Raw genomic sequence first — 16,746 nt, 5'->3', positions numbered from 1 at the left:
TGCCTACATTTGGGAGCTACTACTTCAGCCTGTGATACTCGTTAGCAGGTGCCATTGATCAAACAGCCCTTTCACACTGAGAAGACCCAATCCCACCACTAAGGAAATGTGTGCATTTGCTGCTTTCAGGACACTCTTACTGTATTTTTGTTGCTTCCCAATATGTCCTGCCCATGTCATAGGCTAGAGTTTCTGAATTTACTGCTCTAAAGCATACTTGTATTTATAAGAGAGTAATTTTTGAAGCCATGTGCCTGTCTTCTATACCTAGACTAAAGATACTGGAATGACCCAATGTCAGCATCAAGCCAACAAATCATCCCAAACATCTGAGCATGAAGTCATTCTGTTAGCAGAAAAAGGAACAGATGGTGGTGGGAAAGAAGCAAGTTAACTCCACAATTGCTGGCATTTTCCAAACATCCAGCTGAAGGAATGCCGCGGTTTGCAAAGGGCAACATCCTCCCACTGTGACTTACCAGTGTTATGAGATTTCCACTGAGCCATAGGCTGACTGAAATCAGGTCTATTTTCAGAGAATTCAGTTGAGAAATTCCACATTTCAGACTGCTTCACCAGCAACTTCCTGAGCTAAGGAAGTCCTCAGACCAAAAGCAACCATAGATCCCAGTCACTGGGAGCGAACCAAATATCATCTGCTACAGCTTATTTCAAGGTGCTGGTCTCACAGCATTAATACAGGGCACAGTAGGTTGCACAGAGCCTTAATGCTGTCACGTTTCTTTGCAGGGCCATACAGCTTTTTTCCTTATTTGTTTTACAGTCAGTTCAGAGATTCACAGAACAATTTCATGTGGAAGGAGCCTGAGGAAGAAGAGACCAGCTCAAAGCAGAGCTAATTTCAAAGTTAGATCAGGTTGTTCAGGTCATTGTCAAGATTTCAATACCAAGTCAAATTAAAATGTTAGCTGCAGAGCTGAACTCCTGCCATAAATTTCTAAAGCACTGGTAAGAAGGGATGCAGTAAAGACGTCAGACAAAGTCTGTCTCCACTTCCAATGTACAAAGTGGGTGCTTTCCCTGTGGTCATTTGATATCCTCACCACTTAGCCAGTAATACACTTGCACAGCTTCTTCAGCCTCCTACCATCTACCAGTTGCTGCTGCTTTTAGACTGTCACCATGCTGTGAAGGTTACTGGACACTTTTCAGACTTCCCAAGGGAAGAGCAAGACACACACACCCCCTCACACTGGGACAAAAACTCTCATAAAGTCACACTCAAGCCCCATCCAACTGGGATTCCTTATGAATGGCTGCTCAAATACTGCAGCAAATCATCCTGTGTGTTCATGTCTGCTGCTCCCAGATAAAGCATGTGGAATAACAACCCTAAAGAAAGGAACTTATAAGGGACATATTAAATGATCCTTACAGCTATAAATCCATAACCAAAACAGTTTAATATTCCAAATCATTAACAGACTCTAAGAGTATTTCAAAGAGGAAAAAACACTGCAAGAAGACAGAATTGAAAACAATACAACTTCTAACCACCCACTTAATTTATTATGAGACAACCACGTGCTTGGCACTCTTCATACAGAAAGGATGAACCCCAAAGGGCTTTCATAGCTTGCATCAGACAATACAAAACCCAAAACCCACACTCAGACAACACAATGGTGTGATCTTCATCTGGTATATTGTATCACTAAATGAGACCAGATGAAGATCCATTTTCTCTCTTCTTCAGGGAATATCTATCTTCCTCTGAATATATCCATGTATATATCCCACTTTAAAGTAGGAACCCAAAGGAATGAACATTTTCGTACAGCCTGATTTGTAGAGCTCCTACCTAAATACAACAGATGTAATGCAGCCTCCTGCTCTCAGAGCATCCACATGAAGCATTAAGTGCACTGAGAAGACCTCAGGATTTTGAAAGAAAAGCCTTGCCAGTTCACTTTAGCTGAGAAGTAACTGCCTCTTCCTCTTAATCAAGCAGAAACTACACTCACGGTACTGTGTAAAAAACACAGAACAGAGCAACCCAAGAACAAGCAGTAGGTGCAGGAACTTTTCATTCACTTCAGAAAGTTTTCCCCAAAGGCAGGAAGGACTCCAGGCTTTATATTTGCATCCATCTTCTGCTTCATCCCTTGTAGGTTAAGGTAATTATATCAAAAGCTGCAAAACAGCTTAGATTCCTCCAGCAAATTTCATTTTTTTATATATGTACACATACTCAGACACATATATATGAATTTATATTACAGGTATGGATTATTTTTTATGTTTACAGTTTTAACAGGATGATGAATCCAAGGCATAGGGTGAATTGCACTCTCTGGAAAGCTGGAACTGTAGCTGGCTTTCAAGTAGGGTTTATAGCAGTAACGCAGCCTGAGTTTTGATTGGGAATTTTGCTTAGAACTCTGCAGGAGACTGAAGGCAGGCATGGGGGTGGAGGACAGAAGTATCTCTCTCTGCATCCAGCTGCACAACATCATGCTATACTTTTTACAGTGAGATTTGCTGACAAGGCCAGCCTCAAGTGGAAAGCTCAAAGAGAAACTCCAAAACAAAGCAAAAAAAAAAGCCAACCCAAACCTGACACATAGACATCTTTGCTAACATGGGACCAAAGTTAGAGTTTGTGAAATTGAGCTGCAAACGGGGACTGCAATAAAGCTGCTCAAAGTTAAAGCCAGATTAAGGCTAGGATTCTTTAGGGCATTCTGAAGCCTAATGTAGGGCTGGATGCAACCCTCATGTTAGGAAGGGAACTGAACATAAGGTGCTGCTGCAGCATTTGCTGCTTCCTTGTGGGAGAGGTGTAAACCTTCTCTAGAAGATCATGAGGCACTCTGCACCTGGACCGCAGCTTTACTGGTTTTCAGCACTGATCTGTGACCTCAGAACAAAAGACTTTAGTGAATTTGTAATGCACAAAAATGCCTTCCACTCCATCCTCCCTGCTCCTTTCAGTGAGCTCTCCCAGGTCTGGAGTTTTGACCAGAAAATCTAGTCCACAAGAATACCTTAGAAGACAGAGAGGTGCATCAAGGAAAAAGAACAAACAGATCTTAAGCTGAAAATATATTCATCTTTTGTAAAGTATATCTTGAAGAAAGAAAGGGAAGAGGACAATAATAAGGAAAATTAATGTTGTATGCAGCTAAGATATATATATTGTGTAGGGAAAAGGCATAAGAGGATGACACAGTCAGAACATTGTCACAAAATTTCCTAATTTCTCTCTCAGGTAGAGGAAAATGCATTTACACATAAACATAATAATGACAAATCCTGTGAAATTATGTAACATTTTAGATCAAAGTTTTCTAGTACCAATGAGTTTTGTCTCTTATCCTCACGTTCAGTTTACTAGTTTTTTTTATTCATTGGGTAGAATGAAAAATAGAATTGACAGGTATAAAAAATAAATTGTGGGGGATGGAACCACAAGGAAAATCTCTTTTCTGCATGTCGGCTTTTACAAAACATTGTTCAGAAACATTTTCCTCAGAATTTGTAAAGCCTGTTTTGCTATTGTGCAGAAGCCTTTCTCTAGCTCTGTTTCACATAATAGAAGAAGTATAATCAATGTGATGATTATAAACATGAACTCTTTTTTCAAGTGTCATAAACACATCTGTCCGGAAGGTTGCATTGTGCTGGTAATTGCTTTACTGCTTGAGTTTCAATAATCTCACTTGGGTAGGTAAAGCACAATCAACTCAAAGCAGCTATTCAGGGATAGAACTAAAATCAGAAGAGTACAAAATAATCCCAGAACATCTAAGAGAGCTCAACACAGTTATTAGGATTTAACTTTTTGTTGGGTTGGTTTGTTTGGAGAGAAGATGTATGATACAGCTAATCCAGCTTGAGTGTACTGGGGAAAGATATTTGCTACCTATTTTTCTCTCAAAGAAACACAGAAGTAAAAAAACCAAAAAAAACCCCTAACTTGTCTAACTTTGCAAAATCTGTGTGCGTTTCCTACTAAAATCTTCTCAACTAAAGGTTTACAAGGTAGTCTCTGGAGGCAGGAAAGGCTGTAAAAAGAAAACAATTCCATTTGCTCTCCAAGAACTTGTAGGATTGTACAGAAGGCAATAAGCTATTGCCTGCGCAATGTGGCCTCATTCTCAGAAACACAGACTGCATCCAAAGCAGCATGTGCTGATGCACTGCAATACCTGTATATTTCTCCCATTTTGGGTAAAAAAAACCCAAACAACAAAAACAATCAATATCAGCTCACTTTCAGGTAAAATAATTTCTTTCCATGTCATTATTTGACCAGTATTTCATGATGTTCAGTACTTTAGTACCAATTCCTGACAAAACAGCACTGAATAGCTGCAGTTTTTTAAACCTTGAGATCGGAAATGTTAGCATTTACAAATAAATACACCTGAAAGCATGGTCCAGTGCTTGTTCTAATTCCAGCAAAACATGGAACTAGTATGAAATCTAGAGATAACTTTAAGGGAATTGCAGAAGTGGATTGTACGTTCCATGTAAGTCTAAATTTCTGCGGATGGTGAAATGTGGAGATTATCCTAAACAAAACCAGAATAAAGTACCTGAACTGTGCGAGGATGTGATCATTTGTGCTCTGTCTGCATATGGCTTTACTTATAACTCAATATAGTACCAGGGGAAGTTCATACTACAGAGAAAGAAGCAACTAAAACATGTAGTACTGATGCTTTGGGTATCGGGTGAGGGTGCCACATCAGAAGTGACTGATTAATGATTCTTCTGATGCAAATTAGGTCAATTGCAACACTCATTGTCTGTTCTGTACTGATTAATGGCAAGGTAGAGGACAACTGAGACTGAGAACACAGTCTGGAACTACTCCTGTAGATCAAATCATTGGTGATTTGCTTTTAGTACTAATGGGTTCAGATACCAACCTACAATGGCCAAAAGAGTGACCAAAGCAAGCACACTGTGTAATACTGCATGAACATTCCTCTGTAGATATAGCCCAAAATCATGAAAATTCAATCCAGAACTGATTCTCCTTTCAGTACCGTGGAATGTTGACTGGCAAGCTGTGTCTCTGGCATAGAACTTTAAATGCACAGACCTTTAAATCTCTTCCCCTGCTTCTTCAGAAAGGTTGATATAAGAAGCAGGTGGAATGAGTTGTTTGATAGAACAGTGATTTTCTGCTAGCACATTAAGAACAAGGTACCTTAGAAGATTAGATCTGAAGTCTCACTGCCAAGATAAATGGACAATGACTGATCTTCATTTTGCAAGTGACTTTTTTTTTACTTGAGACAGTCCATTAATCTCACCACATTGGGCACAAATCAGGAAGCTCTAACTTTCTGTTCCCTTTAGACTAGAAAAGGGAACCAAGATTAATGACTGCAAACAGTTGCCCCAACCTGCACTTCTTGACCTAGTTCGTAGTGTTCTCACTTGCCACATTACAAAGTGTAAAGCCTTCACTTCCCAGGAAGCTCAAAGAGCCCAACACCAGCAAGGCAGAGCTCTTTGGGAACTCGTCCTGGATGTCTGACACCATTCTGCCCAGTGAGGAATGGGGCCTTTTGTGGCTAAAATTAGATTACAAATTCTTCAAGGAAAAAGCAGCTTTCTAAACAGAAGCCTACATCAAGATTCTCTGTCACTGTAAAACAATGATGATAGGTGGATTAGGTAGTAGGCTATAGAGACAGGGAGATGTCATCACTGATCATCTGACTGCCTGTGAGGGAAACAATGAATAACATTGGACAGTTAAGGTTTCAAGTAATTGAAAGTATCTACTAAGTAATGAATAGACATCTGGTAACAGTATCCTGTTCCAGTTAGCACATCATCTTGGATAGCTGGAGTTCAGCTAACTGAGGTCGCACTATAAATGCATTATAAAGATTTTCCAGTATGCAGCTCCTTTAACTCCGGAGGTCTTCAAGAGTCTTATATCAAATCCACTGCTAAAAAAAGAAGGGAAAAAAAAAAAAAGGACGGGGGGCGGGGGTGTGGGGAGGGTAGGGAAATGTAACGTAGTGAATCCAAATGACATATTAAATACATTAAATCCTGAATCTCCCTGCCAAGGCTGACTGGTCTGGGAGGTGGAATGTGTGGTTCTCTAAGACGGCTACAAATAGATCTGCTCCCACCAGAGCTGAAGCAGCCAGCTGAGCTGCCGGCCAGCAAAAACCTAAAAGCAGACATTAATCACAGCAGCCTGCACCTTCCCTCCACTTGCAAGCTCTGTGCACCAGCAGGAAGAAGAATGGAGAGAGCACCAAACACAGCTGAGCCCAGACTGCTCTTACGCACTTCCTGAATTATTGCTAGCTCAGAGGCACTGTAACTAATTTCTTGCTGTTAACTTCCCTGTACGATGCATTTCAAGCAAAAGCAACATACATGTAAAACACCCATCTGATTGGTTTGACTGAGGTTTTCTTTAATTACATTGGTATAACCTGCACAGTTGGGAAATAAAACTAAGCAACGCGCTCACCACACCTTTTTTCCTTCAATATTTAGAGTTAATGAATACACGCTGTTGGGGCTATCTTTGTTTCTGACTGTTTCCTTCCTAGAGCCGTAAAACATTTCCACCACACCACTCCTGCAGGAATTCCTCTTTTCCAAGATTCACAACAGTGGTACAACTTGTCACTTCCCTTGGCCATCATTCTTCCAGTAACAAGCTACCCGCATCTGATGTACTGCCCACCTCACTGATCTCTCAGAAATTTGAAGACCTTGAATGAAGAAGCATTACACATAAATTGATAGGAGCAGGTCTTCTTCACTTTCCAGTGCAATGCAGAACTTTTCCTACAAGCTGTTGGAGACCTTGAACTCCCATGTTGCAAGACATCCCTATTATCATGTACTTTACAGATATTTTAAGACATCCTGACAGATTTCAATAATACATTTTCTATTTTAAACAAACTTTAAAAAGTTTTTAAAAACTCTTTAAAACATTTCCATTTTAGATTTTCTTCCACAGCTCAAAGAAAAACTAAAATAAACCCCCAAAACCAAATACGTAAAAGATTCAAAATAGGCCAACATATGATTTAAAGTTGTTAATGCTCTCTTCAGAAATCACAGGCACATACTCTACTTGTAAGAAAGTTGTGCCATATTCATGCTGATAAAAATCCTTCCATCACTTAATCGTGTTCTTGAGTAAACAGTAGTTAAACATGTAGTTCAACTCTGGATGTATTAATACTCATGTACATGTACACAAGATTTATTGGTGAGATACTTTAATCAGAACAACAGTAGTACCTTCTTTTTGCTGCAGTAGATCTGCCATTTCTTCTCTGGAGGGAGTGCAAACATAGCCTCTCTGTTCTTGTCTGTGAGATCCAATTCATCCTAGAGATTGTGAGAGAAAACCAGAGAAAATAGTCAACAGCTGCATTGGTAACTTCTGATAGATCGAGAGGAATCTAAACCAGGTGTGTTGACTAGCCTTCAATCAAAAGGCAGACTATTTGGTGGCTCCCAAATACTCCATAGATCATTGTTTTCATATTTTTTACCTTGCTACTGTGAGTTCTCCCTGTCAGAGGAGAGCCTATGAAGGGAGGCAGCCTACACAACTCCCATTACTAGCAATTATTCAGGGATGGGAGAGATCATGTGAAAGGCATGAAATAAAAAACTCAAAGCATTGGCTTACATGACACAGACTCTTCTTATGACTCTTACAGAAAGATTAAAAATTCAATACACCTTTTTCCTGGCCTGCAGGAAGGAGGTCAGTGAAATTGCTGTATCTTTTAAACAAAGGTCACAAGACAGTTGTCTAATAGCAGTAATGTCAACAGCAACCCACAGATTGAAATGTTTGTCCAGATGTTTGTTCTCTGAACTACACAGTCCCCAGCAAAAGACAACCAGGGTTTCAGACATGAAGGACGTATCTCTGCACATCATCACATCAAGTTGAACAGATCAGCAAATTCAGTCTCTGTTAACACATACTTTTAGATCCTAGCAACCCTGACATGTAAAATGATGGCCAGTGCTGATGTGGAACTGAATCCCAACTCTGCCACAAGCTCTCTATGAATATGCCAGTGAATTTCCCAGCTATGGTTTCTCTTTTGTAAGAGGTGGTTAACAATAGACTCTCTTCTTCTACGTTGTGTCTCTCAAATCATCAAAGCAAAGACTGCTACTTGCTCTGTGTTTATTCAGCCCTGACCAGACCAGGGCTCCAATCACAGCAGCTAGTTTGAGGTCCTAATGGCAATTAAACAAACAAGAATGGTCTTCATAACAAGAGTAGCCTGCATGGGACAGATGAAGATATCTAAATAAGGGTTTCAGCAATAGAAAGACACACTTCCAAAGGCATTTCAATGAATCACTTCTGGCAGGGGTTTCTTTTTCCAATGTATTTGAATGTGCTTGGAGAAGGAAGAGTCCAGGGGTCCAGTGTCAAGATGATACTGCAGCACTAAGAACGCTGCCTGTGCAGATTCTGGCACCCACACTAACCCAGCCCAAGCAGAGACAATACCTCTTTAACTCAGCCCAACAATGGCTCATTTGGAAAGCTTTCAGGGCTGGGAAACTTGTGAAAACAGTGAGCTAAATTGCACACTGAGCCTGGTAGCGGCTGCTGACAGATTTAAAAGCCCACAGAGATTTCAGCTGCAAAAAGGTACAAAAGAAATGCAAACAGTAACAAGGCGAGGTCAGTGCCAGCAGCCCAAGGTAGAAGAAGGTGGAGGGCTCTTTTTTTAAACAAGAGAAAGTTTAAAGAAGAAAAAAAAAAAAAAGAATCCCCCCCCCCCCCCCAAAAAAAAAACCCAACCCTATAGCTGTGCAAAAAGAGTGCAAGCCATGTGGAAATGTTTAGGGTGAGTTTCCAAACAAGGGGGCAGCCAAGCGAGGCAAGGAGTTTTATCCTTGCTATACACAATTAGAAAGCTCAGGCCAGGATCACATTCTTGGGGGGGGAGAGGGAGAGTGAAACGACATGTAAGGTCTTAAGGCAAGCAAAAGAATGCTGTTGGAGGTCAAGCATGTGGGAGGGAAAGGAGGGGCAGACAGGGGCTCAGAAATGCCAGGTTTGGAAGAACCACCAAAGAGGCCAGAATACGCATCTGAAGTGAGCTGGCTGGGCTCAGCTAGAGTTTTAGAAAAATGATGCTTTACTGAACTGCTTAATGATTTTTGCCCCTCCCCCGCGACTTTTTTTTTATTTTTTTTTTTCTTTAAATGTAGAGCAACTAACTTTATTTTCTAATCTATACTGCTCTTCCTGGAGTCTGGAAAGAGCTTTTACTCTTCTCAGAAACAGTGCACAAAAATGAAGGATGACTTCAACCAATACATTTCAAGACAACCAAAGAACGTTCCTATTGATTGAAACTACCCAGACAGCAGATACATGGTTTAGCACAGGACAGGAACAGTTGGACTCTATCTTAAAGGTCTTTTCCAATCAAGTGTTTCTATGCTGCTGCTTAGCAGCCTCTAGATACTGCCCTGGACACTGGTAATATCAGGGACACAAAGAGCACTCTGCCTTCAACAGGGCAATAAGACCATGCAACTTCCAGTCATGTAATTTTGCATCCTGGCAGCATGACCTTCTTTTCAGGACAGAAGCCTAGAATGGTAGTTTGAAAGGATTGAAGCTCTAGTGAGAAAGAAGTGCATTTGCATCCTTTGTTGTGACTCAAGACAGTAGACTAAACCAGAAAAACATTAGAAGTCATCACATCAGCTCAAGTAACATAGTAACAAGAAAACCACTCAGGATTCCAGGCATAAGATGGTTACCAGAGGCTGACCCAAACACACCTGACTGGAAAACAACACACGGAAGATGGATTACCCTTCCCTTTGAAACAGCTAAGGTTGTCTTCATCAGGAGGCAAAATGTTGGGTTCTAACGTCCAGGTCAGATAGGCAGGTAGCAATTATGAATATTCAGCAGTGGAAGATAGACCTTCTCCATAATATCAAGCCCTCCAACACCCTTTCCTGAAGTTTGGCTTCAGCAAGGGTGCTCCTTCACTCAGAGGAAGAAAGGAGTGGGAGGAACTGAAGAGGCCTACATGCCCACCTCTACCTATACCATTAATGAAATCCCACTCTACAAAGAGCCAATAAACCTCTACAAAATAGGAGATGTGAAGTCTTCTTCTGGAACCTTCCAAATCATCTACTTCTCCCATTCCCAGCCCCTTTCTATAAAAGGTCAGAAGACCATCATGACTACACAAAAAAACCCTGGATCTAACTAAGAAAGATGATGCTCGGTCAGGTGGACCATTTTCCTATTCTGACTCAGGATCTGAACAGAGAGTACATAAATAAACTTATTACTTTGGAGGAAAACAAGAGGAATGACAGAAAGAATACATTTCAAAATGGTGATTTGTTCCATGAACAGGTCATTCTGACCCAACGACAGAGGCAGATCTGTCAGTATGTAGAACTTTAGACTCTAGAGTTAGCTCACTGACAGCAAGCAGCCAATCAAAGGAGAAAAGAATTGCAAAGGTTGGCAGGGAAGGAGTAGAACTGCAAACTGAATGCAGTCATTAAGACCGGGGTTGGAGCCAGGCTAAGGAAGCCAATGTGACTGACTGCCCAAGGAGCAAACTTAAATGGCAAGAAAAAAAAGAGTCAGTCAGACCAAAGAGGGAAAACACCTTCCTCCATCACCTGTGTCAGTTTTCCCAGCAGAAAGTAGGAACTCCTCTTCTGTGCCTTGGATGGGAGGCTCAGTTCCAGCAATTCATGCTAGCATGACCCTGCACAGCGCAGCTCAGCGTCCTGGCTCTTAAAAATACCTCAAGTTGCAAGTGTTCTCATGAAACACAGATTAAAAAGGCATTTGCCAGACTGCCCTGAGGGAGATAAAAATTACCTCCAGTTAATACTCCTTACATTGCCCTCCTTTATCTGTTTCCTATTTTATTTATGGAGAGAGGCATACATTCAAGTTAATTTCACTTTAATGTGGGATTTTTTTGTTTGTTTGTTTTACTTACACAGGTTTAATTTCAATGATAAAACACTCAAAATGTACTGGAGCTGAATTTGAAGTTCAAATATTTCCAGTCCAGTCCTAGGGCCAAAAGGGAAGATGGCCTCCATTCAAAATGGCTATAACCCAAGGAAATAAAAGACAGAGAGAAAGACATGGAACAAGAAGTAAAAATGGATAGGAAACATAAAAACAGAATTCTATGGGATTTAAATCCACATTAGGTCCCTTGTTTTTGAGAACATTCATTGAAGTGTGAAAGCTGGATATGATGCTTGGTAGCCATTGGCTCAATAAGGGTATCACTCCAAGTCCCAGAAGAGTTAGACAGTAAAACGTCTCACATAGACCAAGCAGCACTTTCTAAGTGATGTGAAATTAAATTAATATGGAGAAAAAGTAATATTTTAGAAGGATAAAGAGCCACTAAAGGAGAACCAACATGTCTGCCTCTCTAAAGGGGAGACTTTAGTGCCTACCAACATCTCTGTACTAAAATGCGGATCACATCTCCACCATTCAGTCATCTATATGGAAAGGTGACACAGCATCAGAGGATAGCTGCTCTTTCACCAGTTTACTTCACCTGGCCTTACAAGAAGACTTACATAGCTCACAGGAATTTTTCAAAATTTGAAGTGGAAAAAATAAAACAGTTTGAAAGGTAACAGAGTAAGATACTGAATGGCACAATGAGACTTTCCATTTTCAACATATCCTTGTTGAAACCACAGCAGGGGTAGGATGAAAACCTCAAGACTAGGAGAACGGAAAGAGAATATCAGATCTTCAGTGCTCCAAGCACTTCTCCACTTCAAGTCAGAATGCTGGAGATCAAGAGCTCCAAACTTGTCTCTCCAGGGATACTCGGACCCTCGTGGGACTTTCCCTCAGTTCTAGTTTCTTATTCCTCTTGTCCCACTTCCACTGGCTGCTGGACTTCCCAGGGAGCTTTCCTGTGACAAGGTCAGACAACTGCTTCACATGTAAAAGACAAAATAACCCCACCAATACCAACCAGCCTAAAAGGAGGCTGTTAGGGTTGGCTTGTTTGGAGTTTTATTTGTGGTGGGTTTTGGGGGTTGTTTTCTCTTGGTAAAAGTTTAATGAATTGTGCATAGCATTTCCAGCATAATCAAGCACAGAATTCTAACATGATATGCCTTCCTTACTGCAGGCAATAACTTCATTTTTTGCCAGGAGGGAAAGGAGATGCTGTTTATTTTATGTTTAGTTGGATACCTGATTTATTTCATCAATTTCTTATTTCAGCTACAGAGAGTTGAGTTATATTTTTAACTTCTGTCTGTAGTTCGCAGCCTCTCTTGTTTACCATGTCCTTGAATGTGCACCCTTTCTATAAGCATCCACCCCAGGTCTGTGTTTCACATTCAATGGCTTCTTTTGTGACTGAAAAAAGTTAATGACTTCTAAATGCATATTCTCATTTTTAAATGTTTATTTCTCCCTATAAACATATTTAGACAATTCTTAAAGAATTATTAAAGAATGCAATCCTTTTAACCATCCCCAGAGGGAATAGCTTTTGGCATGAAATCAATCTTTATTTTACACCACAGAATCCAATCCTAAAACATAATACATTAGCAAATAGCCTTCATCACTTCTGCTGTACAGGGATGCATATTTTGATTCTCCGATTACAACTCTATTGCATTGTTTGGTTCTTCAGCAGTGGATGGGTACTCAAGCAAAAGCATCAACAGCTCTCAGCATTAACAGGCACCCTGGGAACCAAATCTTCAGTGGGCACAAACTGGCAAAGCTCCCCAGAAAGGTTAAACTTAGCTCTCCGTTGCTAAGCACAAAATAGAAACATAAGAATTTCCAAGACCAGACAAGACCAGCAGTTATCTGACCTGTGACCAACACCAAAAGCTTCAGAGGGTTGTGCAAAAGTCCTACAAGTACAAAGCAAGCTATAGAGCAAATTCTGCAGATGGTCAAACACTTCCCAACTCCCTGCCTCAAAAATCTTGCTATTTCTGTGATGCAAGTGAGTTAGTGTCCCTTTCAAGATGGGGATAGCATGGATATTTGCAAATATTTTTATGTAGCTCCAAAGTTTTCCTTTGCTCAGTCACACCAACATTATCCTTAATGGGATTCTTATTTTTTTGGTGAGTTATCTGATACGGAACAAAACTGAGAAAGCAGGAATGATATTGGGATGCTTTTACATGCTCTAGAAAAGCTTCCGTGATTTGAAGACTTTTTATATTAATAATTTGCTTGCTTACCTCAGAAACTTAGGTTTGAAGGTAATGTTCATTTTCACATTTTGACCTTGCACTGCACAAATTTGAGTTAAATACACTGTTCTTATCTTGCTTCCTTTGCACATCCCTATTCCTTCTTTTACCCCTTCTCTCACACACACCAACATTTCTTCTCCTCCCCCCCAATCTTTTTCTCATTCCCCTTGACCCTTTTTCCTGTCATGCATAAATGCACTCTCCCTTAACCCACCTCATCAATCTTTCTCTCAGTTTCTTAATGGCACCAAACCCACCTAAGTTACAAAATTAAATATAAATACACTGTTGACAATATAATAAATTCCCTGTGCAGTGCAATACCTCTTGCCTCAGGTTCCCCAAGGTCATTTATAAAGATGTCTGTCACCATGCCCCCAAAAGGGACATATTCCGGTTCTACTGATGCTCCCAAGTGGCACGGCACAGCTGATGGCCTTATGCCCTGGATGACTTTATTTAAAATCTTGTACAAAGTAAATAGTGATTGTGACACACCATGGGATCCCATCCAGCATCCACTGGCAGGCCCCAGAGAAGGTTCATGTTCATGTGCCATGACTTTGAGGGAATAGTTTATGGTGAGTTCATCAACGTAGAAACACAACTCAAGCTGACAGGAGATAAATGGCTCTGACAAGTCTGACGCCGTACAGGAAGGGGAAGCAGTGGAAAGAGATCTGGGAGGCGGCTGTCAGCAGCATGCTACAAGCCATTGTAATAGAGAATCTAATCCAGCATAACGATTGTAGCTTTAACAAGTGAACTGAGTAGGACCAGATTGCTAACATGTCATTTACACTGCCTGAAAGCTAGACTTTTACATCAGCAACAGTCTCAGGGACCTTTATTTTTCAGTTCGTGCTACCTATGCCAGGTTCTGTTGGCAAATAACAAACAGGTTAGTCTGGTGGTTTACATTCAAGCTGTGCCTCTGCCCACCAGGGAGGGAGGGCAGGGAGGAGTTAAAAGAGGAACACTCTCATCACAGGTCCAGAGGCAGCCCTCCATCAAGCTCCTTCAGAGGTTCAGTGAGTGAATTAAATAAACAAACAAATAAATAAATCAAATCTTCAGATCTCAGTCACTTTGCAAAGAGCTTTGAAGTAGAACAGACAAGCCTTTCCTATTTAATTAGTGTCCACCTCCAGGGGACAGTATAGGATTGCTCCCCTACAATTTTCCTTCCATTGCTTTGTTCAATCCATCTCATCAGGCTGAAATGTAAGAGGCAGCCTGCTGGAAGAGTGAACATTTCCAATACTGAGGAGGTTGACAAGGCAATCTGAAGGACTACCTGTCCAAACTGTCACTGAACGAGGTACATTTGACTGCACAAAATCCCTACCCATTCATGCAAAAAACAGAGCAAAGACCAGAGCATAAAGAAAAAGGAACTTCTTAGCAAAGCTCTCTAAAAAGAGAAGTATTTCCCAGGCTTGCCATAATACCAAACTGCAAACACTGGAGTGTGATAGAGGCAAGCACTGCGAGGAGTGAAACAGAGCCTCCTTCTCTAGACAGCAACCCATTCCCATCCCAACCTTCTCAGGGCTCTGCCTGGCACAACTGCATGGCTGTGCCCACTGCAGAACTTGATGGCAGGTGCATTTTCAATGGGGAATGGCCCTACCACCCACACAACTAGAACATCTCCAGATGCAGTACATTGGTTAAAAGTTCCCACTTGAGTGCCCGATACATGTTCCGAGTCTGCTGATAACCCAAAAGAAAAAACAAAACAACCTCCAAAACAAACCATCCCCTCCTCTTTCCCTGCCTCACCCCAACCTTTCCCCCCCTAGATTCTTCCCACCTCATCCTAACCCTTGGAATTAAAAGCCACCTTTGTAAAGCACAGGGAGAAGCAACATACCATGCAAGGTTGGAGAGTAATATTTTGATGCATTTCCCAATTGATAAGAATAACTAGAAAACATCACTGGGTTTCCATGCATTTGCATACACACAGCATGTGTATGCACAGCTTCCTATGCCACTCATATCTTACATATATTAAAAAACCCATATACCTAAAACATATCATATATATTACCTGCCAATATTTACAGTGTTTTATCACTACATTTGTGGTGATGAAACTGCTGCCCTCACATGAGTTGCTCACACAGCCCTGCTGGCATAGGACTCAGTGTTTACATTTCAGCTACTGCCACAGATCTAATTGTACAGTAGAGCAGAAACAAAAAGTTGTGATCTCCATTACACTCCTTTTCCTTCTTGCTTTTTCAAAAAGTTATAGCTTTAAAACCCTTTCAGTACTTGGGGCCCAAATCTCTTGATGCTCAGTCATAACAGTAGAAGACAGAAAGCACCTGATGTTTAAGTACTAGAATATGTGTTTATCTTCTACCCTGCCAACACAGAAGTTACTCATTCTTAAGGCTCAGCAGCAGAGTAAAAATTTCATCCATCAAGGCCACTGCTTTTTGGCAGAGAAATTTATCTCACAAAAAGTCAATTAACACCACCGCCAAACACATCCCCCACTGTTCTGTTTCCTTTATTCCTCTCCTTAATCGTTGGTTAATTGTTTCTTTGCTTCCTGGAGAAGTGTTAAATCCTCTCTCATATTTCTCAAAGTTCTCTGTTACCTAACAGCATACAAGAACATATAACCAGCAAGAACTATTGTGTCAGTCCCCTTTGACAGCCCACTAGAAACATTGCCCATTCACTTTTCTGCCCTTCACAGGCAAACAGCATGCATGAGACAACATCCTGCAAATTTCCAAATAGAAAGAATGAGGAAAACCAGTACCTGTTAGTGCAACAATACACATAGACTTATAGAGGTAGAGAGAGAGAAAGAACATGATTTAAATACGCATTCTCATATATCCAAGATTACAATATGAGTTGAGCAAAGGGGATGCTCCCTGGATATGGGTGGGCATGTGAAGACAACAATGCAAACAGCTGACCACCATGACTGCTTATTCTGTGAAGATGGGCTGCATGGCCATGTAAGTGAATTGGAACAAGCCCAATAAGAAGGGATGGGGATGAAAATCGAATAGTCAGGGCTCACGTCTAATCTAAATCCCTGCTGCAGCAATTTAAGCCTATTACTTCCGGCCCTATCAACCAGTCATGGTGAACAGATTTTTCTCCTTCCTCTTGATAACAATTTTCAAGCCTATTAAAGGCTGTTGTAATGTCCTTCCTCAGTGGCCTTTCTTGAGGCTAAACAAGCCCAGCTCTTTCAGTCTTTCTTAGAGGTCATGTCCTCTGGACCTCTCATTCCTCCCCTAATTGACTTCCGGGATCTCCCTGGTCAAAGCACATCTTTCTCAAAATGCACTCTTTAAAAGAGGGGACAGTGTTCCTGCTGAGACCTTACCAACGCTGAGTGCAGATTGCTTCATGCATATTCCAGACTGCACTCCTGGTTACATATTCCATAAAGACAATTACACTTTTTTAAATTTAAAAAAACCCTGAAAACCTGCATGA

At 41.0% G+C, this 16,746-nt stretch overlaps 1 protein-coding gene across 3 annotated transcripts in view; it reads right to left on the bottom strand.

Annotated features, from left to right (window-relative positions):
• Positions 1-16,746, bottom strand: part of DAAM2 (dishevelled associated activator of morphogenesis 2) — a gene marked incomplete at its 5' end in the record, with an annotated part of 119,149 nt that overhangs the window by 87,606 nt on the left and 14,797 nt on the right. For all 3 annotated transcript variants that reach the window (XM_084260974.1, XM_084260972.1, XM_084260973.1), the window contains one exon: positions 7,264-7,353. In XM_084260974.1, the coding sequence (XP_084117100.1) occupies positions 7,264-7,353 (90 nt within the window). The remainder of the gene's footprint in view (positions 1-7,263; positions 7,354-16,746) is intronic.

This window comes from Gallinula chloropus (genome assembly GCF_964237585.1).
Source record: "Gallinula chloropus genome assembly, chromosome: 3".
Classification (NCBI taxonomy): Eukaryota; Metazoa; Chordata; class Aves; order Gruiformes; family Rallidae; genus Gallinula; species Gallinula chloropus.
This window is presented reverse-complemented; position numbering and strand designations above follow the sequence as displayed.